The 25,065-nt window shown below is 45.1% G+C and overlaps 1 protein-coding gene across 1 annotated transcript in view; it reads left to right on the top strand.

Annotated features, from left to right (window-relative positions):
• The window catches only part of SLC1A3 (solute carrier family 1 member 3), an 82,976-nt gene that overhangs the window by 53,412 nt on the left and 4,499 nt on the right, over nt 1-25,065 (top strand). Inside the window, exons 4-9 of the mRNA XM_066602419.1 lie at nt 11,378-11,582; nt 13,381-13,423; nt 13,986-14,278; nt 16,159-16,392; nt 19,518-19,712; nt 22,657-22,791. Coding sequence (XP_066458516.1) covers nt 11,378-11,582; nt 13,381-13,423; nt 13,986-14,278; nt 16,159-16,392; nt 19,518-19,712; nt 22,657-22,791 — 1,105 coding nt within the window. The remainder of the gene's footprint in view (nt 1-11,377; nt 11,583-13,380; nt 13,424-13,985; nt 14,279-16,158; nt 16,393-19,517; nt 19,713-22,656; nt 22,792-25,065) is intronic.

The raw sequence follows: 25,065 nt of genomic DNA, 5'->3' as shown, positions 1-25,065 counted from the left end.
CGCACAAATACGCTGCGTATCGAAAATTGCCTATGCCTGTAGATTTGCGTACGTAAAAAGGAACGCAGATGGGCCCACTGAAATGGTGCACAAATATGCAGTGAATACAGAGGTTTCCTGCGCATTCACCACGTATTTGCACGGCCCATTCACTTCAGTGGCCTATTGGGGTGCATCATATGCAACAAAATAGGTCATGCTGTATGAAAATATACATCATGTGAATGACTCATTGACATCAATGGCTTCTATTCACTGCATATTATGTACGCAAATATGCTTGTGCGAACAGGCCCTTACTATACAGTCTTAGGCCCCCTGTTCACGGACGGAAATTCTGCGGTGGAATTTCACGCAGAATTTCCGCCCATGGAAGCTGCCATAGGATTGCGTTAGAAAACGCAATCCTATGCAGACGGCTGCGATTTGTCCGCGCGAAATCTCTCGCGGAAAACAAAGCGTGGCACGTTCTATTACTGTGGGGGGCTCGCAGAGCCCCGCACAGAAATGTCACTCCCCAGTCACTGGCTACACTCTGCGCATGAACCGGCTGGCCGGCAACCGACACATCACAGAGCTGGAGCTGCGGGAGCAGGTGAGTGCCGCGCTGGTCCCTGCAGGGGCTTGGGTCGGGATCCAACCCGGCCGTCTGCAGGTGGCCTCACAATCGGCCATTTGAAGGTCACCATAAGCCTCATGTGGCCCTCGGTGAAGACGAGTTTGACACCCCTGGTATACCGGTTCCATCACACCAGCAGGGGGCAGTGTGCCACTCCACAGCAAAAGCAGGGTTGAGGCGCTCACCTCTAGGTCTACAGACACGAACAAGGCCATCGCCAGTGCCCAAACTAAACCTGGATTTGTTGTTGAAGACAGCCCAGTTCCACTCCATAGTAGTCCAGATTTGTTGTCCACAACACCACTGCAAATAAAGGTGACAGTGGGTGTCAAAGGCCATACATGTAATGGTTACTGTGGGACCAAATGTCCTTCAGCCAAACGCCTAGAAATTATTCTGACAGACATAGGGACTTGTAACAATGGCGTCACCTGTCTCCAGATGGCAGACAATTAAACAGTTGGCGGTGTTTGTGCTTATTGAACGATCAGACGATCCTTTCTACTGGTGCTCTGTCAAGGGGGTCCTGAACCCGGTCGCCCTATGTGCATGCCCTCACGCATCCACTGGTCCCATCACCTCCTAACCGTCAGATCAGAATGGACTAGGTGGCGGGCAATTTGTTGATTTGACCATTCAGCTTCTCACATCCCAATAATGCCCCCCCTCTCAGACTCTGGTAACGGGGTGAAATCTCTTCTCTGCGTCGTAGAGGCGTCTAGTGGTCAACAAACCCCAATACAAGCAGAAGAAGAGGTCACTACACACAAGGAGCCTCTGAGCGCTTTTTATAGGCCAAGGTTGGAGCCACTTTTAGGGCCTCTGGTGACAAGACTGATCATCTAATCACCACAACTCTCATCATTTGTATATCTGACTGAGATTTAACTGCATGTTAGGTTTTGGGGCAAAATAATGACTTCTTCTAGGGAATAATTTTTTTTAACAGAGTGTAGTTGTCACTCAATGTATTTCTGGACTGTAGCTATGTAAAGGCCCAGACACATCTTGTCTGATATTTTCTTATTCAGAAATCTACAAGAGATGGTAATGATGTTAGTCCTCAGGAATACAGGTGAGAATTAGTAGATCAGTTGGCATTCTCCTGCTGTTTTGTCATCTCCTCTTGACTAGTTTCTTGCTGGGGCAGTTTGTAATGTTCCACAGCAAATCCTTTAGATTGGGCCAGCTGACCACACAGCTGCACTTCAGCCTTGTGTGCAGAGGAGTTCCTCATTGGTTAGTCTCTCTTTGAATATTCCTGGCTTCTGTATTGTGTTGCTGGTTACAGTGTAAGCTATATGCATTTATATCCAGTATTCCTGGTACACTTGTACTTGTTTCTAGTCTAGCTTTGTTTCTTATCAGTGTAGTCATTTTCCTGTGGTTATTTCTAGTCCAGTCTTTGCTTCTTGACTTTGTAGCTTCCTGCTTTACCTTTTCCTTATTTGTATCTGTCTTTGCCTTGCTTCTTAAGGCTGCCATACACATTAGAGTTAAGTCATTTGAATCTGTAGCTCAATTTTCCCCCAACAAATCATGTTGAGAAGGTTCCATATCTTTGTTCTTCAAGAGATAAGCTACTGTCAGAGCTGTGTGACTGCAGCATAACTCCTTAAACACAAACCTTTGTCTCAGCCAGACATATGTTATGGGTGAGCTGATGGAAATGGCTGTTGGACAAACAATCATTTACTTAACAGTTGTTGGTGGTGTATGGGCACCATTTGTTCAGCATTGCTGGGTTTGGATTTTTTGTCCTTAGTTTTGGTGCCCTCTCATTTTTTCATCAGTCGTCTTCACATAGGGTGTCTATTATCTTGGGGAGGGGGGGCAATGTCTCTTAACCCCTTAACACAGATGTGTAACTTGAAGCTCCTGGGCTCCAATGCAAAACCTGTAACAGGGCCCCCAACTATAATGCTTAATTCATAATACTGGGCTCCCTATATGCAGAAGGGAGGCCTTATGGACCCCCAAATCTCCTGGGCCCGGGTGCAACTGCATCCCCTGCATCATCTATACTTATGCCAGTGCTATTAAGCCTATATTTAGTTTTACTCTGAGACAGTCCTGTCTGGTGTTAGGGTCAGTGTTGAAATAAATTAGGGAGAGACTTGGGGAAAGCTAGAGTTAGGGTAACTTATAGTCAGTTTTTCTGTTCACCAACAGCCATCTACTCCATTACCTGACTGCCATGATCATATTCATCCATTTCTCCCATTCTCTGATTACCATTCTGTGCCTATTGTCTATTGGTGAATTCCTAATCTTGCATTCTTGTTACGTGCTTCGTAATGATAATTTGACTCTCCAGTTACTACACAATTTGGCTTTACTGTAAGCCCAGGGGGTATTTGAGTACTGAAAAACACCGTACTGACGAAACGAACCACAAGTGTAGGGTGCATCTCTATAATTGCCATTGAGCTGACAGGGTACTTCAATTTTCACTCGTCATTACTAACCACTGTTCTCATAGTTCTCCATATTTGTCATATTCCATACTACCTTCCTAAAGCTCTGCGCCATGATGTCGCAGCTTCACGCACAATAGGTGCCAGAGTGCATCACTAACTTAGTTGTTCCACGTCACTGCACACTCAATGCACCATAGGTGCAGAGGGACATCTATTATATACTTCCGTTACCCATATTCTCTTGTTGGCGCCTAACGCCACTACTTCCGAAATGCTTTGTCTTCCCTGGTACAACATATACACCTGACATCAGTACATGACTTCACTTAGTTATGCAGTGTTTTACACATATTAATATCAAACGTCAATTTTTTCATAAACCAGTTGACCATAAATATTGTGTAATAATTGCCACATAATTATAATTTCTGCGGGGAGATACTTCCCCAGTCCATGTTAGTCCGTCCATAGTCCCTAATGTGCGCACACTTAATTGTCGTTGGACCAGTCTTAGGGTACATTTACATGTAGCGGAAATGCTGTGGAATTTGCCATGGAAGTTTCTAATTACACGGATCTTGCCGTAATTTTCTGTTATATGTAAATGTATTCATTACAGGTCCTGCAGCTGTATATCTGGATCCATGGTGTCATCTTCTGCTTTGGAAACAAGTCACAATGGGAAGGGAGCCTCCTTTTCCTTTCACGCTGCTTGTCCTTTTTCCTGATCAGGGCCCGTCTCTCCTTTCAGCCCCATGGTCATCAGGGCCCTTTCACAGCAGTCTAAGTTGCCATCACCTGCAGTCATTTAATTTAAGGCTTTCCCACCACCTGGCCCCTAACCATCTCCCAGCAGGATGAACAATCGCGTTTGTGACTCGCGCCGCTATGTCTATTCAAGCCACCTCCTGCTGCCAGCCTCTCGCAGAGATTGTGGTCTCACGTGAAGCATATTCTGCAATCCCCACAATGCCCACTGCCATGTTCTCTGAGCCATTCTCCTGGGTTGTGTCACTGCTGCATTGCTGCTGTGACATCACCAGGGGACTGGGCTTAGTCCTCTTTCACAGCCCCAGCACAGAGGTAGTCGTAGTGAGTCCCAGGACATTTAAGCGGGGTGGAAGTGAAATGTCCTCTTTTTTTTTTTTTTTATGTCATTTCTCGAAGGTGGTGGTGGTTAGCAGCCCAACGTCAAGGATAGAGCGGAGCCTCCTTCTGGCTCTCACAGTGCCTCTCATAACCCCTTCCTGCCGGGGGACTGGCAGGGAAGAAAGGGCCTTTATTCTGTACCCTGAGCCCCTCTGACAGCTCCCCCCTCTTCCCGGCTGGAACTCATGCCTGATGGGGGGTGTAGCTTAGCATGGCATGTCACAGCAGATATGAGCCACTTTACTGCCAGGGGGAGCGTGGCCAGTGCTAGCCCCTTATATGGGTGCACGATTTTTCTTTTCCTTTTTAAAGAAAAAATATAGATAATAAATATTACAGATATGCCCTTCATTACCTTTGCTCTCTACTCTACATACTGGTGTGTAGTGAGAGATAACGCGTTTTGAAAAAAAAAAGCATTTTGTGATACTCTGCTGGGAAATGTCCATCCTATATGTGTCTATTGTGGCCACCTCGTGGTGGCAATGTGAATTGCTGCTTGTTGAGGGTTTTGCTAGCATGTCATGGCAATGTATTGAATTTTTATCAGGAGAAATTGGGTGCACTTAAAGGGGTATTCCAGGCTTTTTTTTTGGATAGGCCATCAGTAATTGATGGACAGGCGTCTGCCAGATGGACGTTCAGTTGATGAACGGGGGTCCCGACTGGAGGACCCATGTCCCATCAACTACTGATGGCCTTTCCAGGCATGGGAGTTGTCAAGGGCCCTGGATTCTGAAAGGTTGGGTACAGCCGATGAGTGACAGCTATGGAGAACCCTGCAGCCTACGGGCTAGTGTTGAGCAAACCAAAACTGTAGAACCCTGCTTCAGGTTGAACATTGTTAAAAATAAGATTCAATGAGAACCTTGGGAACTTCATCTCAGCCGACCTGCTAAAAGAAGGAAAAGAAAGAAAGTCGGAAAAAGAATATATATTTTTTTCTTCTATTTCTTTTTCCTTCTCCTTCTCATTTTTTCTTCTTCTTTCTTCCTTTGTATTTTTCATGTTTTACTACTTCTTTGTTTTCCTTCTTCGTTTTCTTTTGTCTTCTTTGTCGTCTTCTTTCCTGTCTTCGTCATCGTCTTCTTCTTAACAGTGGTCATTTTCTCAGCACATGAGTGTCGAACCAATGACATGTCGTGCATGGGGTGAGGGGGGGGGAGAATCACCAATCAGATGGTGCCATTGAGTGACTTCTAGCTGCTAAGTTCCTGCCACTGCCGGAGTCCTCCATTTATTCGGTCCAGTGTGGAAGAGGGGCCACGGCTACTAGGAATATTTGGCTGCTAATGTTGTTGGGGGTTCAATGGTTGCCACTTTTGTTGTTCCTATGGTGGTCAGTTACTGTGGGTTCTATGGTGGTCACTGTTTATTAGGGGGTCCTATGATGGTTATTGTTACTGTGGGTCCTATGAGTGTTATTAGAGGAGTCTTGTGGGTATTATTGGGGTGTCTTTGAAAGTTAGTGTTACTGATGGTCATTTATTATTGGGAGTCCTGCGGGTTTTACTGGGAGCCCCATGGTTGTCAGTGTTGGGTTCTGCGGGTATTATTGGGGTTTCTATCCCCAGTAACACTGGCAGTCAGTGTTACTGGGAGTCCTATAGTTTTAGTTTTCAGTGTTATTGGTGCTCCTATGGTTGCCACTGTTATTGGGGGTTTTGGGGGTTTTATTGAGACTTCTATGGAAGTTAGTGTTATCAGCAAAAAGTATTACTGGGTGGTCTTATGGCAATCAATGTTACTGGGGGTCCTATGGTTGTCATTGAGGGCACCATGGTTTTCTGTGTTACTATGGTTGTTGGTGTTATTGGGAGTCTTGTGGGTGTTGTTTGGGGAGTTCTATGGTTGTTACCAAGTGTCTAATGATGGTCACTATTATTGGGGATCTTGTGGATATTATTAGGGCTTCTATGGAAGTTAGTGGTGTTGGTAGTCAATAATACTGGAGGTTTTATGGTAGTCAGTATTACTTGGGGTCCTATGGTTGTCACCATTAGTGGTCCCATGGTGGTCAATGTTAACTAGGGTCCTATAGTGATCTGTGTAACCGGGGGTCCTGTGAGTGTTATTTGGGATTATGTAAACAGATAGTCAGGGAGGCGCTTCAACTGGTTAACTGGGGGGTGTGTCACTGGGTGATCCGAATAGGTGAATAAAAATAAAGTTTAAAGGAAATGTACTATAAAATAAAATAAAATAAAATGGGACTTACCCGGTGTATGGTGGAAACCCCTGTGGAGAGGGGTCCTACCAACACCTCCTAGTCCAAGTTTGCTTGTCAGACCTCTGAAGGGTCTTACTCCTCTGGTGTTGTCCTGGTTCCTGAGTTGTTGGAGTCTGCTGCAGAGCCTCTGTGTCCAAATGGTGAATTGGACCCACGGAAACGTGATGGCGATGAAAAAAGTTTGAAAAATTGCTCTTGCGCCGTCTCAACAAACAACTTTTTTACCAGAAAGTTCTAGGTTCCATACTGTGTACCGGGATGGCTTCCTCTGGTCGTCCCCGCCGGCTACAGCAGCTCCACAGACGACCAGAGGAAGCCATCCCGGTACACAGTATGGAACCTAGAACTTTCTGGTAAAAAAGTTGTTTGTTGAGACGGCGCAAGAGCAATTTTTCAAACTTTTTTCATCGCCATCACATTTGGGATTATGTGGCAGTCATTAGGGGCTGCTGCTGTTATTAGCCATTCTGCAGCTCTCTCTTTTACTCAAGACTCCAGAGTTGCCAGGGCACATTGGCTGAGGCTGTTAGAGTTGGCATCTTGGCAGAAATTTCCTGGCTTACAATGTTGTTTCACAGCTCTTCACAATGTTGGTCTTGCCAAATGAATTTGGGTACTCGGTCATTTTGGAAGTTTGCAGAAGTTGAAGCAGACAAGATGTGATCAACGAATACATCTCTCTGCATCAGAACATAAATTTTGCAATCGGGCAAATATCAAAAAGTAATGTTTTAAAAGAGTAATAGGAGACAGAAATAGAAATATTTTTTTCAATTTATCCGTTTTTGAAAACCTCTGCTTGCTGTCAGTGTATGAATGCATCCTTGTTACAAATCTGTTCTTGCAGATGGGAATTTTCTCGAATTCTACCCTAGGACTTCTCAGTTGTCTTCTACTGGGGCCTAATCACTGCTAGTAGTGCATGCTGATGTGTTTAAAGTGTAACTAAACTTTCAGCAAACTTCTTACATGTCAGAGTTTCGATGGGTAGGAGCCCAGGTGTGGAAACCCCCACGATCACTGAAATGAAGAGGCAGAAGTACTAAGTGATGTGCCCCTTGGGCTTTGACTGGCAAGCAGTGTACAGTTTTAGACTTTCTATTGATCCAGCATACTGCTCTGAGAAGAGCAAAAAAAAATGATTGGGCACATACTCAGCTGGCAGCTTCTACTCCTTATTTTAGTGATCATTTGGGGTCTCAGCACTCTGATCTCTATAGATCTAAACTTCTGAGATGTCACAATGACCATGTTAGGTTGCTGGAAGTTTGAGAAACTCTGGTGGGACAATCCTCAGTAAGTGTAATAATATGTAGACTTAATTTAAACTGCAATAATACATTGTACATAGCTAGTCCTGTTCTCAGCTGAGAAGTGGATATAGTGGTATCCCATCTAGACAAATGCTCTGTGAGCTAAACAGCCGGGACTCCAGACTGATACATTGTACATAGCTAGTCCTGCTCTCAGCTGAGAAGTGGATACAATTATATCCAGTGTAGACAATGCTCTGTGAGCTAAACAGCCTTGACTCCAGACTGATACATTGTACATAGCTAGTCCTGCTCTCAGCTGAGAAGTGGGTACAATTGTATCCAATGTAGACAATGCTCTGTGAGCTAAACACATCAGCAGCAGCTGTACAAACCTCTCTGCTAGTTTGAGCTAAACAGCCCAAACTCCAGACTGACATATTGTAGCAAATTAGAAGATAGGATTGTACAGCTGCTGCCAATGTGTTTAGCTCATAGAGCATTGTCTACATTGGATACAATTGTATCCACTTCGTCAGCTGAGAGCAAGACTGGCTATGTATAAGTTTACTGCCTCTGAATATAAAGAGCAGTGTTTTTATGCATTGACAGTAAACACATCCCATCTAGACAATGCTCTGTGAGCTAAACAGCCCAAACTCTGGCTTGATATATTGTAGCACAGAGCATTGTCTAGATGGGATGTGTTTACTGTCAATGCATGAACACACTGCTGTTTATATTCAGAGGCAGTAAACTTATACATAGCTAGTCCTATCCAGTGTAGATAATGCTCTGTGAGTTAAACAGCCCGGACTCCAGACTGATACATTGTACATAGCTAGTCTTGTTCTCAGCTGAGAAGTGGATACAATTGTAACCAGTGTAGACAATGCTCTGTGAGATAAACAGCCTGGACTGCAGACTGATACATTGTACATAGTTAGTCCTGCTTTTAGCTGAGAAGTGGATACAATTGCATCCAGTGTAGACAATGCTCTGTGAGCTAAACACATCAGCAGAAGCTACACAAATCTCTCTTCTAGTTTGCTGCAAGGAGTCAGTATGGAGTCCAGGCTGATTTTTAAGCATGCTCATTAACAAGTCAATGTAGACCGTACTATATAAACATATTGTACATTGTGACGGACAATGCAGAGTTGTGTCGTAACTGCGACTGTCACAAATGCTCAGTGTTATATAAGGTACTAACTACTGCCAGTGCTGAATGAAATCTGACTTGATGGAGGTGCAATAAGTTTGTTCTGTATCCGTCATGTCAGCCGATCTCACTTTCACAGGCAGCTAGCTAAAGCCTCCATTGTTGTGAGTAGATGTATGTTCTCCTTTAATCCCCAACAAATCTCTCTCCCACATCCCTAATAGTGTATTCATCGCCATGCACGGTGGCCCCCACCACCTCCCCTCTCTCGTCTCTGACGGGCCCTGGGAAACTTGCAGCGCCAATGGACACCACAAACAACGATGCCTCTCTTGTTGCCACAGCAACTCCAAGTGTAGCCCGGGCGATTTTTCTCCCCGCGCTGCCTCACACACACTCGAATGGTGAAAAGGGATGACGTGAGGGACAAACAGAACTTGCAAAACAAGAAAAATCTCCCTCAATCCCCTCTCTTTCTATTGGGCTTCTGGCCCCTTTCTCCTTAAGTGAGTGTGAAACGGTCACGCTGAGCCGATATAAAGACATAACAAGCCCTTCTGTGGGCTCCGGGGTAGGGAAAAAAATCCAGTTTCACTCTACATCAGCCCAGAACAAAACCTGGGTGAATAGACGCTGAACAGAATGTTTTCTATTTGGATGTCCTCACTTAAGAGTTCTCAGCTCTTCAATGTTCTTCCCCATATTGAAGGCAAAAGCCCAAATTGTCCAGCATCCCGAACTATCAACAATAGTATATAAATTACTTCGTAAATTCAGTGTCGTCACTAAATTGCATTAGATGAGAGCATGCCTTCTTGCAGAGATCAAAATGGGACTCCTGTTGACAGAAGAGCCTGGTATTTGTTTTCCCCTCCATGACTATTGGGCTAATTCTCCCTTTGACGCAGTTCCTCTGGGGCGGGCAGTCCTGCACTGATTTGCCAACCCAAGTAGCCAATTGGGTGGGATCAATCACAGCTGAATTCCTCTCTCCAAGGACCATTATAACAGCTGCTTTGTCTGCCTCTATAGTGTGTATGCGCTTGTATCCAGCTTTTCACAGATCATGTGGCTGCTATGGGGCCCCCGGGAGAGAGGGTGTTCACCCCATTCCCTTTGCTACTGGGCAAGAAAACCTTGCAGGATTCCTCTCCCCAGAGGATTTGCAAACAAAAGTGGGAATTGGCCCAAGGGTCATGCAAAGTGTGTGAAGTGGGAAGCAAAGACAAGACTCTTCTGTACTGGATGGGCAAATTTAGAGGTGTAACTTGAAGCTCTTGGGTCCTAATTCAAAAACTACAACAGAACTTCCCAACTACACTCTTTGTCAAAAAAAACAATCCTGTTCCTAGAAGAAGTTGTCTTTTTGCTGCAAAACTCTGCATGCAGTTACATCTCAGGCAGATATGCAAATCATTAGCGGTATGGCGTGATTAGATAAACGGTCTTGTCACCTGAAGTCCTAAAAGTGGTTCCCCCCTTGGCCTATAAAAGGCTCTCGGAGGCTCCTTGTGTGTAGTGACCTCTTCTTCCGCTTGTGTAGAGCTTGTTGACCAATAGACACCTCTACGACGTAGAGAAGAGATTTCACCCAGTTAACAATTTGAGGGGGTGTTGTCTCTCATGGTGGCTTTCAAGAGGCATCCAGCAGGATAATGCTCGGCCGCACACACAAGGGGGTCACAGGAATGTCCCCACAACATTGTCACACTTCCGTGGCTGCCCGGTCACCTGATCGCCAGTAGAACATGTATGGGACCATCTGGGATGCCAACTTCCACAGCCTACGAGTTTTTCACGGTGTAGAGGCTCAGTTACAGCAAATGTGTACCCGATATGCCACAGTATACCATATGGAATCTGTATGCCTCCATGCCTGCCCGTATCACATCTTGTATTCAAGCTAGAAGTGGCCCAACACGGTACTGGTGCCTCCATGCCTGCCCGTATCTCAACTTGCATCCATGCTAGAGGTGGCCCAACATGGTACTACAGCCGCTATGTCTGTCTATATCACAGCTTACAATATACTATTTTTTGGGGGGTAGTGGACTCTGGGGAAGGTGCACTTATGGTTTATAACCGTTATTAGTGCCCCTTCTTTTTTACATGCAACTGTAATACCTGATTAATTGTTAAAAATGACAAAAAATTGTGAATCAACTAGGGGTGAGAAGAGGGGTAACTTCATGGGATTCTCCAGGTCTTTTACAGTTGATGACCTCTCCTCAGGTATGGTCATCAATATTTGGTCGATAGGGGTTGACAGCTAGGGATACCCTCCCCAAAAAGCTGATCGCTGGGCCCGCTGTGTGAACAGCGTTAGAAGCAGATAGTGCTGAGTTCTGAGAATAGGTCAATAATAGTAAAAGTCAAGGAAAACTCTTTTAGTCTATACCAGGCCCCTGTCATATGCCATTTATAATACTGGTGTCATTCTAGGTCACAGAAGGACCTTTTGGGACCCATTGGGCTCTGTGGCCCAGGTGCAACCACACCCTCAGCACCCCGATAGCAAATGTAAATGACTTTTTCTCCTTTCAGGCATGGCCGCCCTGGACAGTAAGGCTTCTGGGAAAATGGGAATAAGAGCCGTGGTCTACTACATGACAACAACAGTCATTGCTGTCATCATTGGAATTATCATCGTCATTATCATCCACCCCGGAAAGGGCAGCAAAGAAAAAATGCATCGAGAGGGCAAAATCGAGCAAGTTGCCGCTGCTGACGCGTTTCTTGATTTAATCAGGTGCGTTAATATCTATGGATAGCTCTAATTTTCTTTAAGGCTGCATTCACACTTGGTGTTTTTAGTACGTTTCTGAACTGCGGAAAATGTGCTTTTTTTTTTTATGCGTTTTTTTTATGTGGTTCGTAAATGCACCAAAACTGCCAAATTTGAATACAGTCTAATACGGCACCAGATTATTAGATATTCTGGATTATTGGACAGTCGTGGAAAAAAAATAAAACATTTAACTGAGTAGGTGAGAAAAAAGCTCCCAAAAATTAAATATTGGCACATAATCTGTGGCTGTATCATTTTCTGATCGCGTTTCCTATATAATTGGGGTCTCTGCACAGTCCTCGGCTTCTAGACTTTTGTTTTACAAGTGATTTTGGAGGCTTATTTTTATTTTGTTAGTTTTTGTGTTTTTATTTTTTTTTTGGTGCTTTTGAAGTCCTATAGAGAATCCTATAGCAAAAAGCGGCTGAACACACACCAGATCTGGGGCAGGCGTTTATGAAAGCTTATGTAAATCTAACTTCCCTTGGTAAAAAGGCTACTGGGAGTGGGATTATTATATTATTATTGGCAGATGGATATTCCATAAATGCAAACTTTTTAAGTTTCCCTATGAGAAAAAACATAGCTTCCTGTGTTCCCTCTGAAGATGAGTGCTGCCACAAGTAGTCACTGCTGACCATGTGGGGTTTTCTCCTGTGACAGTGTGATATGTATACAGAAAATGGCGTGATCGAGTAAAAACATGCAGCTATAGGGGATCATGTGACTGGAAAAAACTTGTTACCAAAAGGGGTTAGAGGAGGATGTTGGGAATTGCTCTTAGGCTGGTTTCACACGGGTGACAAAGTAGCGCGATTTTCTCGTGATGCGATAGTGCTATAAATCACATGCTTTTCATTGAGTTCCTTCACATTAGTAATGTTTTGTAGCCTGCTATATTGCAAGAAAAAAATTTGCAGGTTGCTGAATATTGCCGCAATTTGCACCCCTATGTTTCCCTATGGAGCCTTCCTTTGTGTTGCATCGCATTGCATGAAAACCAGGTTTTCGTGCGGTGCGATGCAACTTTTACAGTAGGAAATCCTACTGTTTCCCCTAAAATAAGCCCTAGCTGCATGAACAAAAATACCAAGAGGCGCTGTCCAGCTCTGCCGCACGTCTCATCTGTATCTCCGGCACTCGTTTGAAGTCCTCTGGCAGAGTTTCCTGGTCAGGGCTTTGAAAAAACCTTCCTCCAGGAAGCGCTGCCTCTCATTGGTTCTCGAGTGCTGTGGCTCAGCCAACCAGAGCCCGTGCTCGATGAACCAATCACAGCCATTCATTGAATTTTGAGCGATAATCGTTATGAGTAAAAGGGTCTTAAGAGAAACAGAAAGGTGAGACTTCATGGGGCAAAAGAGTGCAAAAAACGTTATCACTGAGCAGCGGAGAAACATCTCCTGGTCAGATGGATCCAGATCTCTGTTGCCCCGTGCTGATGGGAGACCAGAATTTGGTACAAGCAGCATGAATGGATGACCCCTTCCTGTCAGCTGATCAGAACATGTCTGCAGCAACTACAAGATGCTTCCTGTCTGCAGGGGCTGATATTCTTGCAGAATTGTTTAATCACCTAGTGGGATATACTGTATGCCACAACGAATTTCTACGGTTTTGAAGGCGGAAGGTGGCCCATCGGGCTACTAGTGGGGGCTTTAAGAAAGCAATCATTCAGTATATTACATTATGATACTGGTTGTTTATGACAGTTCTTTGTATGTGTTTGTAACATTTAGCTCTGTCGTCATCTTTTTGACAGGAATATGTTCCCTCCGAATATGGTGGAAGCGTGCTTCAAACAGGTGCGATTTTCATAGTAACCTCTATATGATCTATACATAGTATACAAAGCTGTTTTACCTATTATCATATTCCAGAAGCCAGTCTATTACAGCATTAATGGCCTATTTAGATATTGGAAGTTGAGTAATAATCCTTATTGGAACTGTAATGGCAGCCATATCGCTTGTCACCTAGAAACTGATATAACAAGCCAATAAAAAGGCTTATGACAGAGCTTGTATATACAACTCATATGCAGACCAATGTGTATCCACACATGTATTAACAAATGTGTGTTTGCAAGAAGTAAGGAATATGGAAGAGAGTGTGACTGCAGGATCAGACTACAGGGGTTTGTTTGTAGTCTGTAACTATGGAGACACATAGGTCTGCACAGGAGCTGTAGATACAAAACGGTTGTTTGTTTTATACCATGACTAGATGCAAAGTTGCTTCGTTTTTAGTTTAGATGTATTTGGAGCAATTAAAACTGACCTATAGCAATGATTCACTAGATTAGAGTGTACATTTTATATAAATGTGTATATTGTTTTCCTAAACCTTGCTGTTTTTATTGTTTAGTTCAAGACCTACTACGAGAAGAAACAGTTCAAGATTCCTGTGCCAGAAAATGAAAGCTTGTTGTCCTCCGTCATGAACAATGTCTCAGATGCCATGGAGACATTGACCAAATTTCGAGAAGAGATGGTGCCCGTCCCAGGGGCAGTGAATGGAGTTAATGCACTGGGACTTGTGGTGTTCTCAATGTGCTTTGGTCTGGTGATAGGAAACATGAAAGAACATGGCAAAGCCTTGAAGGACTTCTTTGACAGCCTCAATGAGGCAATTATGAGATTGGTGGGAGTAATTATGTGGTGAGTATCGATTCGTGCTGATGATACAAAAAGGCTGATGGGCATAGCAGAGACATATAACTTCCTATATGGGGGTACTCCATGTGGCAAAATATAGCTCCTCTCCTATCTTAGAAACAATATTTCTGGAGAATACCTTTCGTAACGGGGCATGGGACTGGCATAGACATGCCAAAGTGCAACCCATGCAGTGCAGATGTAGAAAATGAGATTTATGCACACAACTTTTACTGCAAAATCTTATATACATCTTTCTCACTTCTGAAGAGGGCATGGTTACTGCAAACATTGCAAACTAATCACTCGCGAGCCTAGTACCCTGTACAGTACACTCTCTATTAGACACAGGCCTTCCAGCCTCAAGCACAAATATGAGTACCCCAAAGTCTCTCACCAGTCTTGTAGTCCCGAGAAGTACCTCCCCAATACAGAAGCAATTTCCAGTACGGCTGTGTGGCAACCTTCGGCAGTGCGTTCACTTAGTTGCTTGTGGCTTACTTTTGGTTCCCCAAACAAAGCTTCCTTTGGCAAAGAACCACGGACCTCTCTCCTTGTCTATGGACTTGCACTCTGCAGGATGTGTACCACAAGGCCACCAATAACTCTGCATGTGCCACACAGTTACTTGCTTTCTGTCTTTCAGGCCATTCCCATCTGTACAGTTGCTACCTTGGTCATTGCGAGGAGGGAGACTCCCTGTCTTCATCCATGTGCTGATTCTATACTGGACTCCAAGTTCTTAGCACCCAACGTTCACTCACTACAGCCATAGAGGCCATTTCTCCCTCAGACTTCTCTGAGGGTCTCCTGGCCTCACTTATTGCACTCACCATTGGGCCTCTGGTCAGAAGGTTGATTTGGCCGCTAGGCCCCTTTGCTACACTTGGCTTGACTTTACTTCCACCTTCACCTGTTGCAGTAGCTGTTGCAACGGCCTTTACTCTGGGGCTTTTCTCCTGGACCTCCCTGCACTCTTGAAGGGGATTGCTTCAATGGCTTCCCTCCAGTATTATTTATTCAGCCCCCTTCTCACATTCTTAAGTGGGTGACCTGCTAGCCTCATCACCCGAAGGTTGCACAGAGGAGCTCACCCTCCCCTTGTGCTGCCGGGTCTTAGGAACTGATCATGCGCTAGCTACATCACTGCCCATGTCATAGAAGGGGCTGAGTTTCGGCCTACAGCTCCGAGCGCCCTTTCGCGTCACCAAAGCTACTTATTATTCAGTTGAGGAAGCAGGGAGCTCCATTACTACCTTACGAAGCCATGCTTCCTTGTTAGCAGAGCTTTTCCTCTGAACCGCCTGGATTTTCAGGACCTGCAAAGCTTAAGAGATTAAAGCTGGGTACTAAGATTACAACTGTTGTCATCTGTGCTTGTGAGGGTCCTAGACATCCAGGAAACTAGTGAATGCATAGTGTTTTTCAGTGCAGGTTGCTGATGGATATATCTGGTTACATGCCCCTCTATCAGCGGCCATTTTTACGACTGGTAGGCTGGAAGGTCCAGGGCAAAGTCTTTGCTAACAATGGGATATGACTTCATAGATGCCATATTAAAGATAGCGAATTGGATATATGAACTCTGTGTTTCTATCTGCACATAAATATTCATTAGTTGCTCTGCTTTTGTCCATCCCGCTTAGAATACATCATGTAGCAGTTTCCCGTGCATGCTGGCTTGTCACGTGACCTCACTGCTGAGCAACAATGAATGTAATTTGGTCAAAACCCTCTTTGGATAGGCTCCACCCCTTAGCCCCGGGCAAACCTCTTATACTTTTTCACACTTATTCTTTTTCCATGAATACTCCTAAGATAATATATTATGGTAAACTAAAATTCTGAAGTTGATATATAATGTAGAATTACTTTGTTCCTAGGTATGCACCAGTGGGAATCCTCTTCTTGATTGCTGGGAAGATTGCAGAGATGGAAGATATGGGCGTTGTTGGAGGACAGCTTGGAATGTACACCATCACTGTCATTATAGGATTGCTTATCCACGCCATTATTGTTCTTCCCATGCTTTACTTTCTTGTCACTCGTAAAAACCCTTGGGTGTTCATTGGAGGATTGCTGCAAGCCTTAATCACAGCTCTGGGCACCTCTTCGAGGTAAGCCCTTATTCAAACTTTCCTTATGACAAACCTATATTCTTGGTATCCTCTTTCACTTATACTCCCATCCACTAAAAATCAGTTGGGTACAGAGGCTCTGATAGTACAGTTAGTCCCCGACTTGCGAACAGGTTCCGTTCCGGGAGCCCGTTCGCAAGTCCGTTTTGTTCGCAAGTCGAACAAATGGTTGTATGGAGGGAATCGCGGGTGGACCCCGCTCCATAAAACGTCGGGTGCCGGCTGTTCTTACAGCGGGCACCCGGCGGCAGCAGTTCCGACGAGCCGCGCTGCTTGTCGGAACTGTTAACACTTTAAATACCGCTCTGACAGCGGTATTTAAAGTGTTAACAGTTCTGACGAGCAGCGCGGCTCGTCGGAACTGCTGCCGCCAGGTGCCCGCTGTAAGAAACAGCCTGCACCCGACGTTCAGGGGGCCCGTACAGCGTCCCACGATGTGGTTGCTAGGCAGCCGGGGACCTCCTGAAAGGCCCCAGGGCTGCCTATGCAGAGTGCCTATCAAGCGCACGGCTTGCTAGGCGCTCTGCATAGACAGCCCTAGGGCCTTTCAGAAGGCCCCCGGCTGCCCAGCAACCGCGATGTGACCGGACTGGCTTCTATCAGGCTTGATAGAAGCCTGTCCGGTCCCTGCACAGTATGATGTAATGCCATAGCATTACATCATACTGTGCAAAACAGATAGTTCGTATCTAGCGAAATTCGTAAGTCGAATGTTCGCAAGTCGGGGACTATCTGTATATGGTCATATAGAATCCCCAGCAGTTACATACTCCACTACCTTCCTGTGCACATGTACTCAGTGCCCTGTGTCAGCCAGAAAGCTCTCACTACCATTGTCAGATATCATCTACCACCGTATGCACACCATTGTAGATCTAGAAAGAGACAGGAGGGGCTACTCAAGTGGCAAAAATGGCCAGCACCCAAAGCTAGTTTCAGACTCTGCATCAGACCCACCCCTTCCTGCTGGGCCCAGTAGTAGTGTTATGACCTGCCTCCAGAGGCATAGTTTTCTGGGGTGCCAAGGTAGCAGTTACATTCAAGCCCTGGTTTCTAAGGGAGAAACAAAGACCCCTCTATCACATAAGATAATACCTATTCAATAACAGGTTGGTCCACCTTTTTGGGTGATCGCTGCTTTCAGACGTCAGGGAACAGATTCCACAAGGTGGAGAACATCCTCCATACTCAAGTTGACGCATGCCTGTTGCAGAAGCTCCATTATTTGGCCCACATTTTATGGATAAATGGCAGCAGATCACACTGACGTTTTCAGCATATCCCAAATATGTTGTTGTTGCTACAGTCCGGTGAATATGAGGGCCAAGGCAGTGTGGAGAATTCATTGTTGTGTTCCTCCTAACATTTCCTAGTGACTCTAGCTAACACAGAGCATTGAAAGATGGCAGTGTGATTGGGGAAGACTTCCGGAAGATATGAGTGCAGATAGTCAGCTAACAGGTCCCTGTAGCATTCACCATTCAAGGATTGCGGTATGATACCCAATTGTCCTAGGCCATGCCAGGAATACATTCCCTAGACCATGACAATGCCACCACCAGCCTGTTAAACCCAATGGTACACACATGGGATATGGCTACATGCTATTTATGCAAGATGTGGACCCGGCCATCCATATGGTTCAGCAGAAAACAGGACTCCTCACTCCAGACAACCTTCTGCCATGTGTCCAAGGTCCAATGATGTCTTTTCTGAGACCATGCAAGTTGGTGTTGATGATGACACAGGGTGATCAGGGTCATCCTCTTCTATTTTTTTTTTTTTTTTTGCTTTCGAACACTAGTCAACGCAAGGTACACCGCATGGTTATTCTGGAAATTTGTCTAACTTCCCAGCTGTTGTACTGTAGGCTCAGTGGGTCCACTGTGGCATGTCATTGCTGAGATACCAGATGAGCCACCTGATGCTAGCCTCTAGGATCAACCACACATAACCTGCCGCTGTATGATCTTCTGATAGATGTCTGTGCATGGTTCAACTAGTTTTTGTACACTCTTGATACTGTGGTTTGGATATAGCCAGCAAGTGCGACTGTTTAAGAAATACTGGCACCCCACCTCTGGGCATCAACAATTGATCCACAGTCAGTCACTCGTCACCACATTTACCAATGACTGGCAGATTTTGCCTTTTGTTGTGCAGAGGAGAGGTCAGCACATTACCTGAGAGCAGATCACGACTCCCCTGTCATGTAGTACCACGTTACTAACCACAAGATGTCATGCGCCAGCTGCTCCTAATGCAGTGAGCGTTTAGTAGACATGTACATTTAGCTCAGCCAAGCATACGTCTTTTCAATGCGTAGAGGCACAGAAGCCATTACCAGACACCTCTGACAGCTTATCTCCCATGTGAACATCTATTTGTATTAGGTCACTTTGTCTCGGCAAAATCAATGGTTATGACCAACATTCAACTTATGTGTATGGGCACTTTTAGGATACGAGTTTACTGGCTAGGTAGTGGCTTGTAGCAGAAGAAACCTTCCATAGGGCAACATCTGCAATGAAGACCAAGTAATGTTAAAGGGGGTTTTCAGACAGCACCAGCTGTCAATGCTGGGATACCGCAGCTCTGACCCCTGTGCTACAGCCGGTGCTCATGATTGCAGGCTCAACTCTCATTGAAATCCCCAGCCTGCAATTACAAGTGCAGCTCTAATTGATTCAATTGAGAGCTGTACCTGGAATTATGAGCGCCGGCATTACACAGGGGTTGGAGCAGCAGCTTCCACTCCGACCCTGGTGTATCATGGTACTGACGGCCAGTGCTGCCTGGAAAACCCCTTTAAGCTCCAAACCTCTAGAATTCAAGCAATCAGCCAGAGGCGAAGGTTCCCTGTTTCTCAGCGAGATTTCTTATTTTTGTTGGTTTCTTCATTCATTTCCTCATTTCGTTCATGTTGTGGCTTGCACAAAATCTCAGTAACCATGTCGAGAGTTTTGCTGTAATGAAGCTCAGCGGCGAAAAAGGCAGTGTGTTGTGGACAGAGCCTTAGTAATTAGTAAATGCTATCCTGAGTTGACTCTATTCTTCTCTATCACCCCACCATGTTGCTTACATGTTCCATTTTCTCTTTCTAGCTCTGCAACGTTACCGATTACATTTAAGTGTCTGGAAGAAAACAACAAGGTGGATAAAAGGGTGACCCGGTTTGTTCTACCAGTGGGCGCTACAATCAATATGGATGGTACTGCCCTCTATGAAGCTTTGGCTGCTATTTTCATTGCTCAAGTCAACAATTTTGACCTTAATTTTGGACAGATTATTACAATCAGGTAATTAATGCAATTATTAGAGCAGCCGGAGCTGCATTCACAATTCTTCAGACATCAGAGCAAAAATCTTTCAGCATTCCTGGCCAGCATGTACATTTGTAATTAATATTCAGATTTAACTTATTAAAACAGAGAAGTGATGGACCAATGATGTTTTTATAATGTTCATGCAAGTTTTCGCTCATATTACACAAGTTGATTTCAGGACTCACAGGTTTTCTCTATGAGTGGGTGGGGGAAGCAGGACTTACAGGCTTTCTCCAGGAGTGGGTGGGGGAAGCAGGACTCACAGGCTTTCTCTATGAGTGAGTGGTGGAAGCAGGACTCACAAGCTTTCTGTATGAGTGAGTGGGGGAAGCAGGACTCACAGGCTTTCTATATGAGTGGGTGGGGGAAGCAGAACTCACAAGCTTTCTATGAGTGGGTGGGGGAAGCAGGACTCACAGGCTTTCTATAGGGGTGGGTGGGGGAAGCAGGACTCACAGGCTTTCTATATGAGTGGGTGGGGGAAGCAGGACTCACAGGCTCTCTGAGTGGGTGGGGGAAGCAGGACTTACAGGCTTTCTATAGGAGTGGGTGGGGGAAGCAGGACTCACAGGTTTTCTATAGGAGTGGGTGGGGGAAGCAGGACTCATAGACTTTCTATATATGAGCGGGTAGGGAAAGCAGGACTCACAGGCTTTCTATATGAGTTGGTGGGGGAAGCAGGATTCACAGACTTTCTCTGAGTGGGTGGAGGAAGCAGGGCTTAAAGGCTTTCTTTATGAGTAGATGGGGAAGCAGGACTCAAAGGCTTTCTCTATGAGTGGGTGGAGGAAGCAGGACTTACAGGCTTTCTCTATGAGTAGATGGGGAAGCAGGACTCACAGGCTTTCTCTATGAGTGAGTGGAGGAAGCAGGATTCACAGGCTTTCTCTATGAGTGAGTGGAGGAAGCAGGACTCACAGGCTTTCTATATGAGTAGATGGAGAAGCAGGACTCACAGGCTTTCTCTATGAGTGGGTGGAGGAAGCAGGACTTACAGGCTTTCTCTATGAGTAGATGGGGAAGCAGGACTCACAGGCTTTCTCTATGAGTGAGTGGAGGAAGCAGGATTCACAGGCTTTCTCTATGAGTGAGTGGAGGAAGCAGGACTCGCAGGCTTTCTATATGAGTAGATGGAGAAGCAGGACTCACAGGCTTTCTCTATGAGTGGGTGGAGGAAGCAGGACTCACAGGCTTTCTCTATGAGTAAGTGGAGGAAGCAGGACTCACAGGCTTTCTATATGAGTAGATGGGGAAGCAGGACTCACAGGCTTTCTATATGAGTAGATGGGGAAGCAGGACTCACAGGCTTTCTCTATGAGTGGGTGGAGGAAGCAGGACTCACAGGCTTTCTCTATGAGTGGGTGGAGGAAGCAGGACTCACCGGCTTTCTCTATGAGTGGGTGGAGGAAGCAGGACTCACCGGCTTTCTATATGAGTGGGTGGAGGAAGCAGGACTCACAGGCTTTCTATATGAGTGGGTGGAGGAAGCAGGACTCACCGGCTTTCTATATGAGTAGATGGGGAAGCAGGACTCACAGGCTTTCTATATGAGTTGGTGGGTGAAGCAGGATTCACAGACTTTCTCTGAGTGGGTGGAGGAAGCAGGACTTAAAGGCTTTCTATATGAGTAGATGGGGAAGCAGGACTCACAGGCTTTCTCTATGAGTGGGTGGAGGAAGCAGGACTTACAGGCTTTCTCTATGAGTAGATGGGGAAGCAGGACTCACAGGCTTTCTCTATGAGTGAGTGGAGGAAGCAGGATTCACAGGCTTTCTCTATGAGTGAGTGGAGGAAGCAGGACTCACAGGCTTTCTATATGAGTAGATGGAGAAGCAGGACTCACAGGCTTTCTCTATGAGTAGATGGGGAAGCAGGACTCACAGGCTTTCTCTATGAGTGAGTGGAGGAAGCAGGATTCACAGGCTTTCTCTATGAGTGAGTGGAGGAAGCAGGACTCACAGGCTTTCTATATGAGTAGATGGAGAAGCAGGACTCACAGGCTTTCTCTATGAGTGGGTGGAGGAAGCAGGACTCACAGGCTTTCTATATGAGTGGGTGGAGGAAGCAGGACTCACCGGCTTTCTATATGAGTAGATGGGGAAGCAGGACTCACAGGCTTTCTATATGAGTGGGCGGGAGAAGCAAGACTCGTATGCTTTCTCTGAGTGGTGGGGAAGCAGGACTTAAAGGCTTTCTCTATGACTTGGTGGGAGAAGCAGGACTCTCAGGCTTCATTTGAGTTGTGACAGCAGTTAAGCAACTTTTTAAAGGAGAATAGGAAATCAAACCATAGAAAAGTGTATAGCTTTAACACCCCCCACCCATAGTCCCATAATCTGCTGTACTCTGGTAGGAGAACTGACAAAGCCTTTAGAAAATGAAAAATAAATAACAGTCAAGACAAAAGGGAAGATGGTGCAAGACATTATGTAGGAAATGCAGCTAAGGGCCCTTTTACACAAAACGATTGTCATTCAAAAAAGCGATAGATTGTGCGAATTTGAATGATCGTTTAGTGTAAACACACCCAACGATTAAACAACAAATAGTAACTTATTCACTTATCATTCGGCATTCATTTTATGCACACACAAAAATAATTGTTCAGTCATTCGCAAGTTGTTACAAGTAAAGTAATCGTTCAGTGGTCCCCATTCACTGTTCTAGTGCCCTGAATGACCAACAATCATGTAAACAAGCAAATGCCAAAAAAATGGAAACAATTATCTGTATCTATCAACTGACTGCATTTTAAAGCAAACGATCCTTGTTCGCTCATTCAAACGATTTCTCGCTCTGTGTAAAAGGACCCTAAATTGGAAAACGTAAAATTACACTTGCTTTCTGGTTTCAGTTGTTTTATCATAATTTATGATGATGTTCTCAGGGTGTAAAATAATCTGTTCTCCATTTGTAGTATCACGGCCACAGCTGCAAGTATTGGAGCCGCTGGGATCCCACAAGCCGGCCTTGTCACCATGGTTATTGTGCTGACATCGGTGGGATTGCCAACAGAAGACATCACCTTGATCATTGCAGTTGATTGGTTTTTGTAAGTATTGACCAAATAAATTATTTGCTGGACAGGTTAGATGTTTTTGTTGCAAACCTCCATGGAAGGTGATGAGGTTCCTATCAAGTCTCTGGGAAAGCAATAGATAATTTTTATCCAGGGTCTCATCACCAGGCCTGCTACGAAAAGTGTCCAAAATGTTGTGGTACTAACCATAAAGACTATTTCTACCTTTACAACTATTTTTATAAAGCATACAAAGCAAAAAAAGTTGTTCATCACCAAATTGGCCCTGGACGGTTGGGAGAAGTTGCCCTTGGTGGATGTTTAAATACCATTCAGGGCAGTGTTCTTAGACACAATTGTGAGTTAAGCCACTCCCTTGGGTGAACAGTGACCCCACACATAAATGCTTTGAGGATGCTTTACTGTTGGCATGACACAGGACTCGCCTTTTCTTCCCCGGACAATCATTCTTCCAGATGTCCCAAACAATCTGAAGTGGGTTTCATCAGAGAAAATAACTTTACCCTAGTCCTGCAGTCCAAACTCTGCATAGTACAGATAGTCCTCGACTTGCGAACGTTCGAGTTACGAACTTCGCAAGATGTGAACAATCTGTCCTGCACAGTATAATGTAATGTTATGGCATTACATCATACCATGCAGGGACCGGGCAGGCTTCTATCAAGCCTAAGAAGCCTGTCCGGTCAGATCGCGGGACACTGTGCTGTTGCTAGACAGCCGGGGGCCTTCTGAAGGTCCTTTAGGGCTGCCTATGCAGAGCGCCTATCAAGCGCACGACCATCTGTATTTTCTCTAAAGCCCATTTCAGACTGTTTGGGACATCTGGAAGAATGATTGTCCGGAGAAGAAAAGGTGAGCGTTACAATAAGTCCTGTGTCATGCCAACAGGAAAGTGTCCTCAGACCAGGTGTTGTATAGATCCCCCTTTTCACTTTTACATGGATCGGCAGAGAACATGTGTGCTAGGAAGAGAAGGAGATCCTACCCCAAGACCAAAACCACCCTTCTGGGTGTCATTTTGAGTGCAATCTATCTATAACTGGTCATATATATATAAAATAGAAATTGTACAATATATGTGGGATCTGCCAAGGATCTAATGTATATGACTCTCTCCTGATTCTCCAATGAAAGTACTTTTGCCAAGAAAAAGATCGAGCATGTTGGGTTCCACCATGCCTGAATTCCACATTCAGCCTAGCATGCATGTTTATGGTGGAGACAAATGAAATAGCTATAGGCTTAAATTGGTTTTGTCATTAAAACACAACCCTGTCCCCCAGCTGGTCCCTGCCTAAAATAACAAACAAGGGTATACTTCTCTCTTCTGGGGCCTTGGGATGTAACTGACAGCCAGCGCTGGCATTGACGGTGACTTCCAGGTGGACTGACTAGGCGGTAGCTTGTGACCACTGCAGACAATTGTCCCCAAATTCCTGGCATCCTGGTGGCCAAGATATAAGTGTTGATGCCAGGAGCGACCACAGTGATGCTGCAGAGTCTGGTTGGCTGCAGTGGTCACGTACTTCCATTCAGCCGGTCTACTCAGAAATCGCTGCCGATACCAGAGCTAGCTGTCAGCTTCATTCTATGGCTCCAGATGAGGGGAGTATACCCTCATTTTTTTTATTTTAGGCAGGCCTCAGTTGGGTGACGGGGTTTTGTTTTAATAATAAAAAGCTTTTAACAAGCAGTTGGCTTAGCATTTGGACACTTATCTCGTATGTGGCTCCATATTAAAAACAGAGTACCGATTGCTATACAGGATGTAGTCAAAAAAGCCAGATCCAGTGCTATATCTCAGTTCTGATGTCCTAATATTGAAATAACAATAGCGTACTTGAATAGGAAGGCATGAATGTGCTACACAATGGTATGATACACGGACCTCTGGGAGCCCCAGAACATGGATTTCAATTTGTGTTGTGGCTCCTGTAAGAGAGAGTAAAACCCAACTGCAAAGTTGAAGAGTAGCATGTGAGAAGCAGAAATCCGTTTTCCATGTCTCTCTAAGTCCCGTGGCACCGCTGTTATGACTGAAGTAAGAAAAGCGTACATGTAATGGTTTCTTTCTGCTACAATAAGGGCAGATCATCCAGGAAGTCATCCACAGTCATCTGCTGGAGATTCAAGTACCGATCTGTGTTGAGAGTCCCTGGAATGAAAACCGATCCAATAAAGCGATTGCGCCAATTTCCAATCCCCTCGTTCCTGCTGTAATTTGCATTGTTTTCTGATCGGGTCACGCTCTTACTAATAATTTTCATTGCACCTGCACTGAATTGG

The sequence above is a fragment of the Eleutherodactylus coqui genome, chromosome 5 (genome assembly GCF_035609145.1).
Source record: "Eleutherodactylus coqui strain aEleCoq1 chromosome 5, aEleCoq1.hap1, whole genome shotgun sequence".
NCBI lineage: Eukaryota > Metazoa > Chordata > Amphibia > Anura > Eleutherodactylidae > Eleutherodactylus > Eleutherodactylus coqui.
This window is presented reverse-complemented; position numbering and strand designations above follow the sequence as displayed.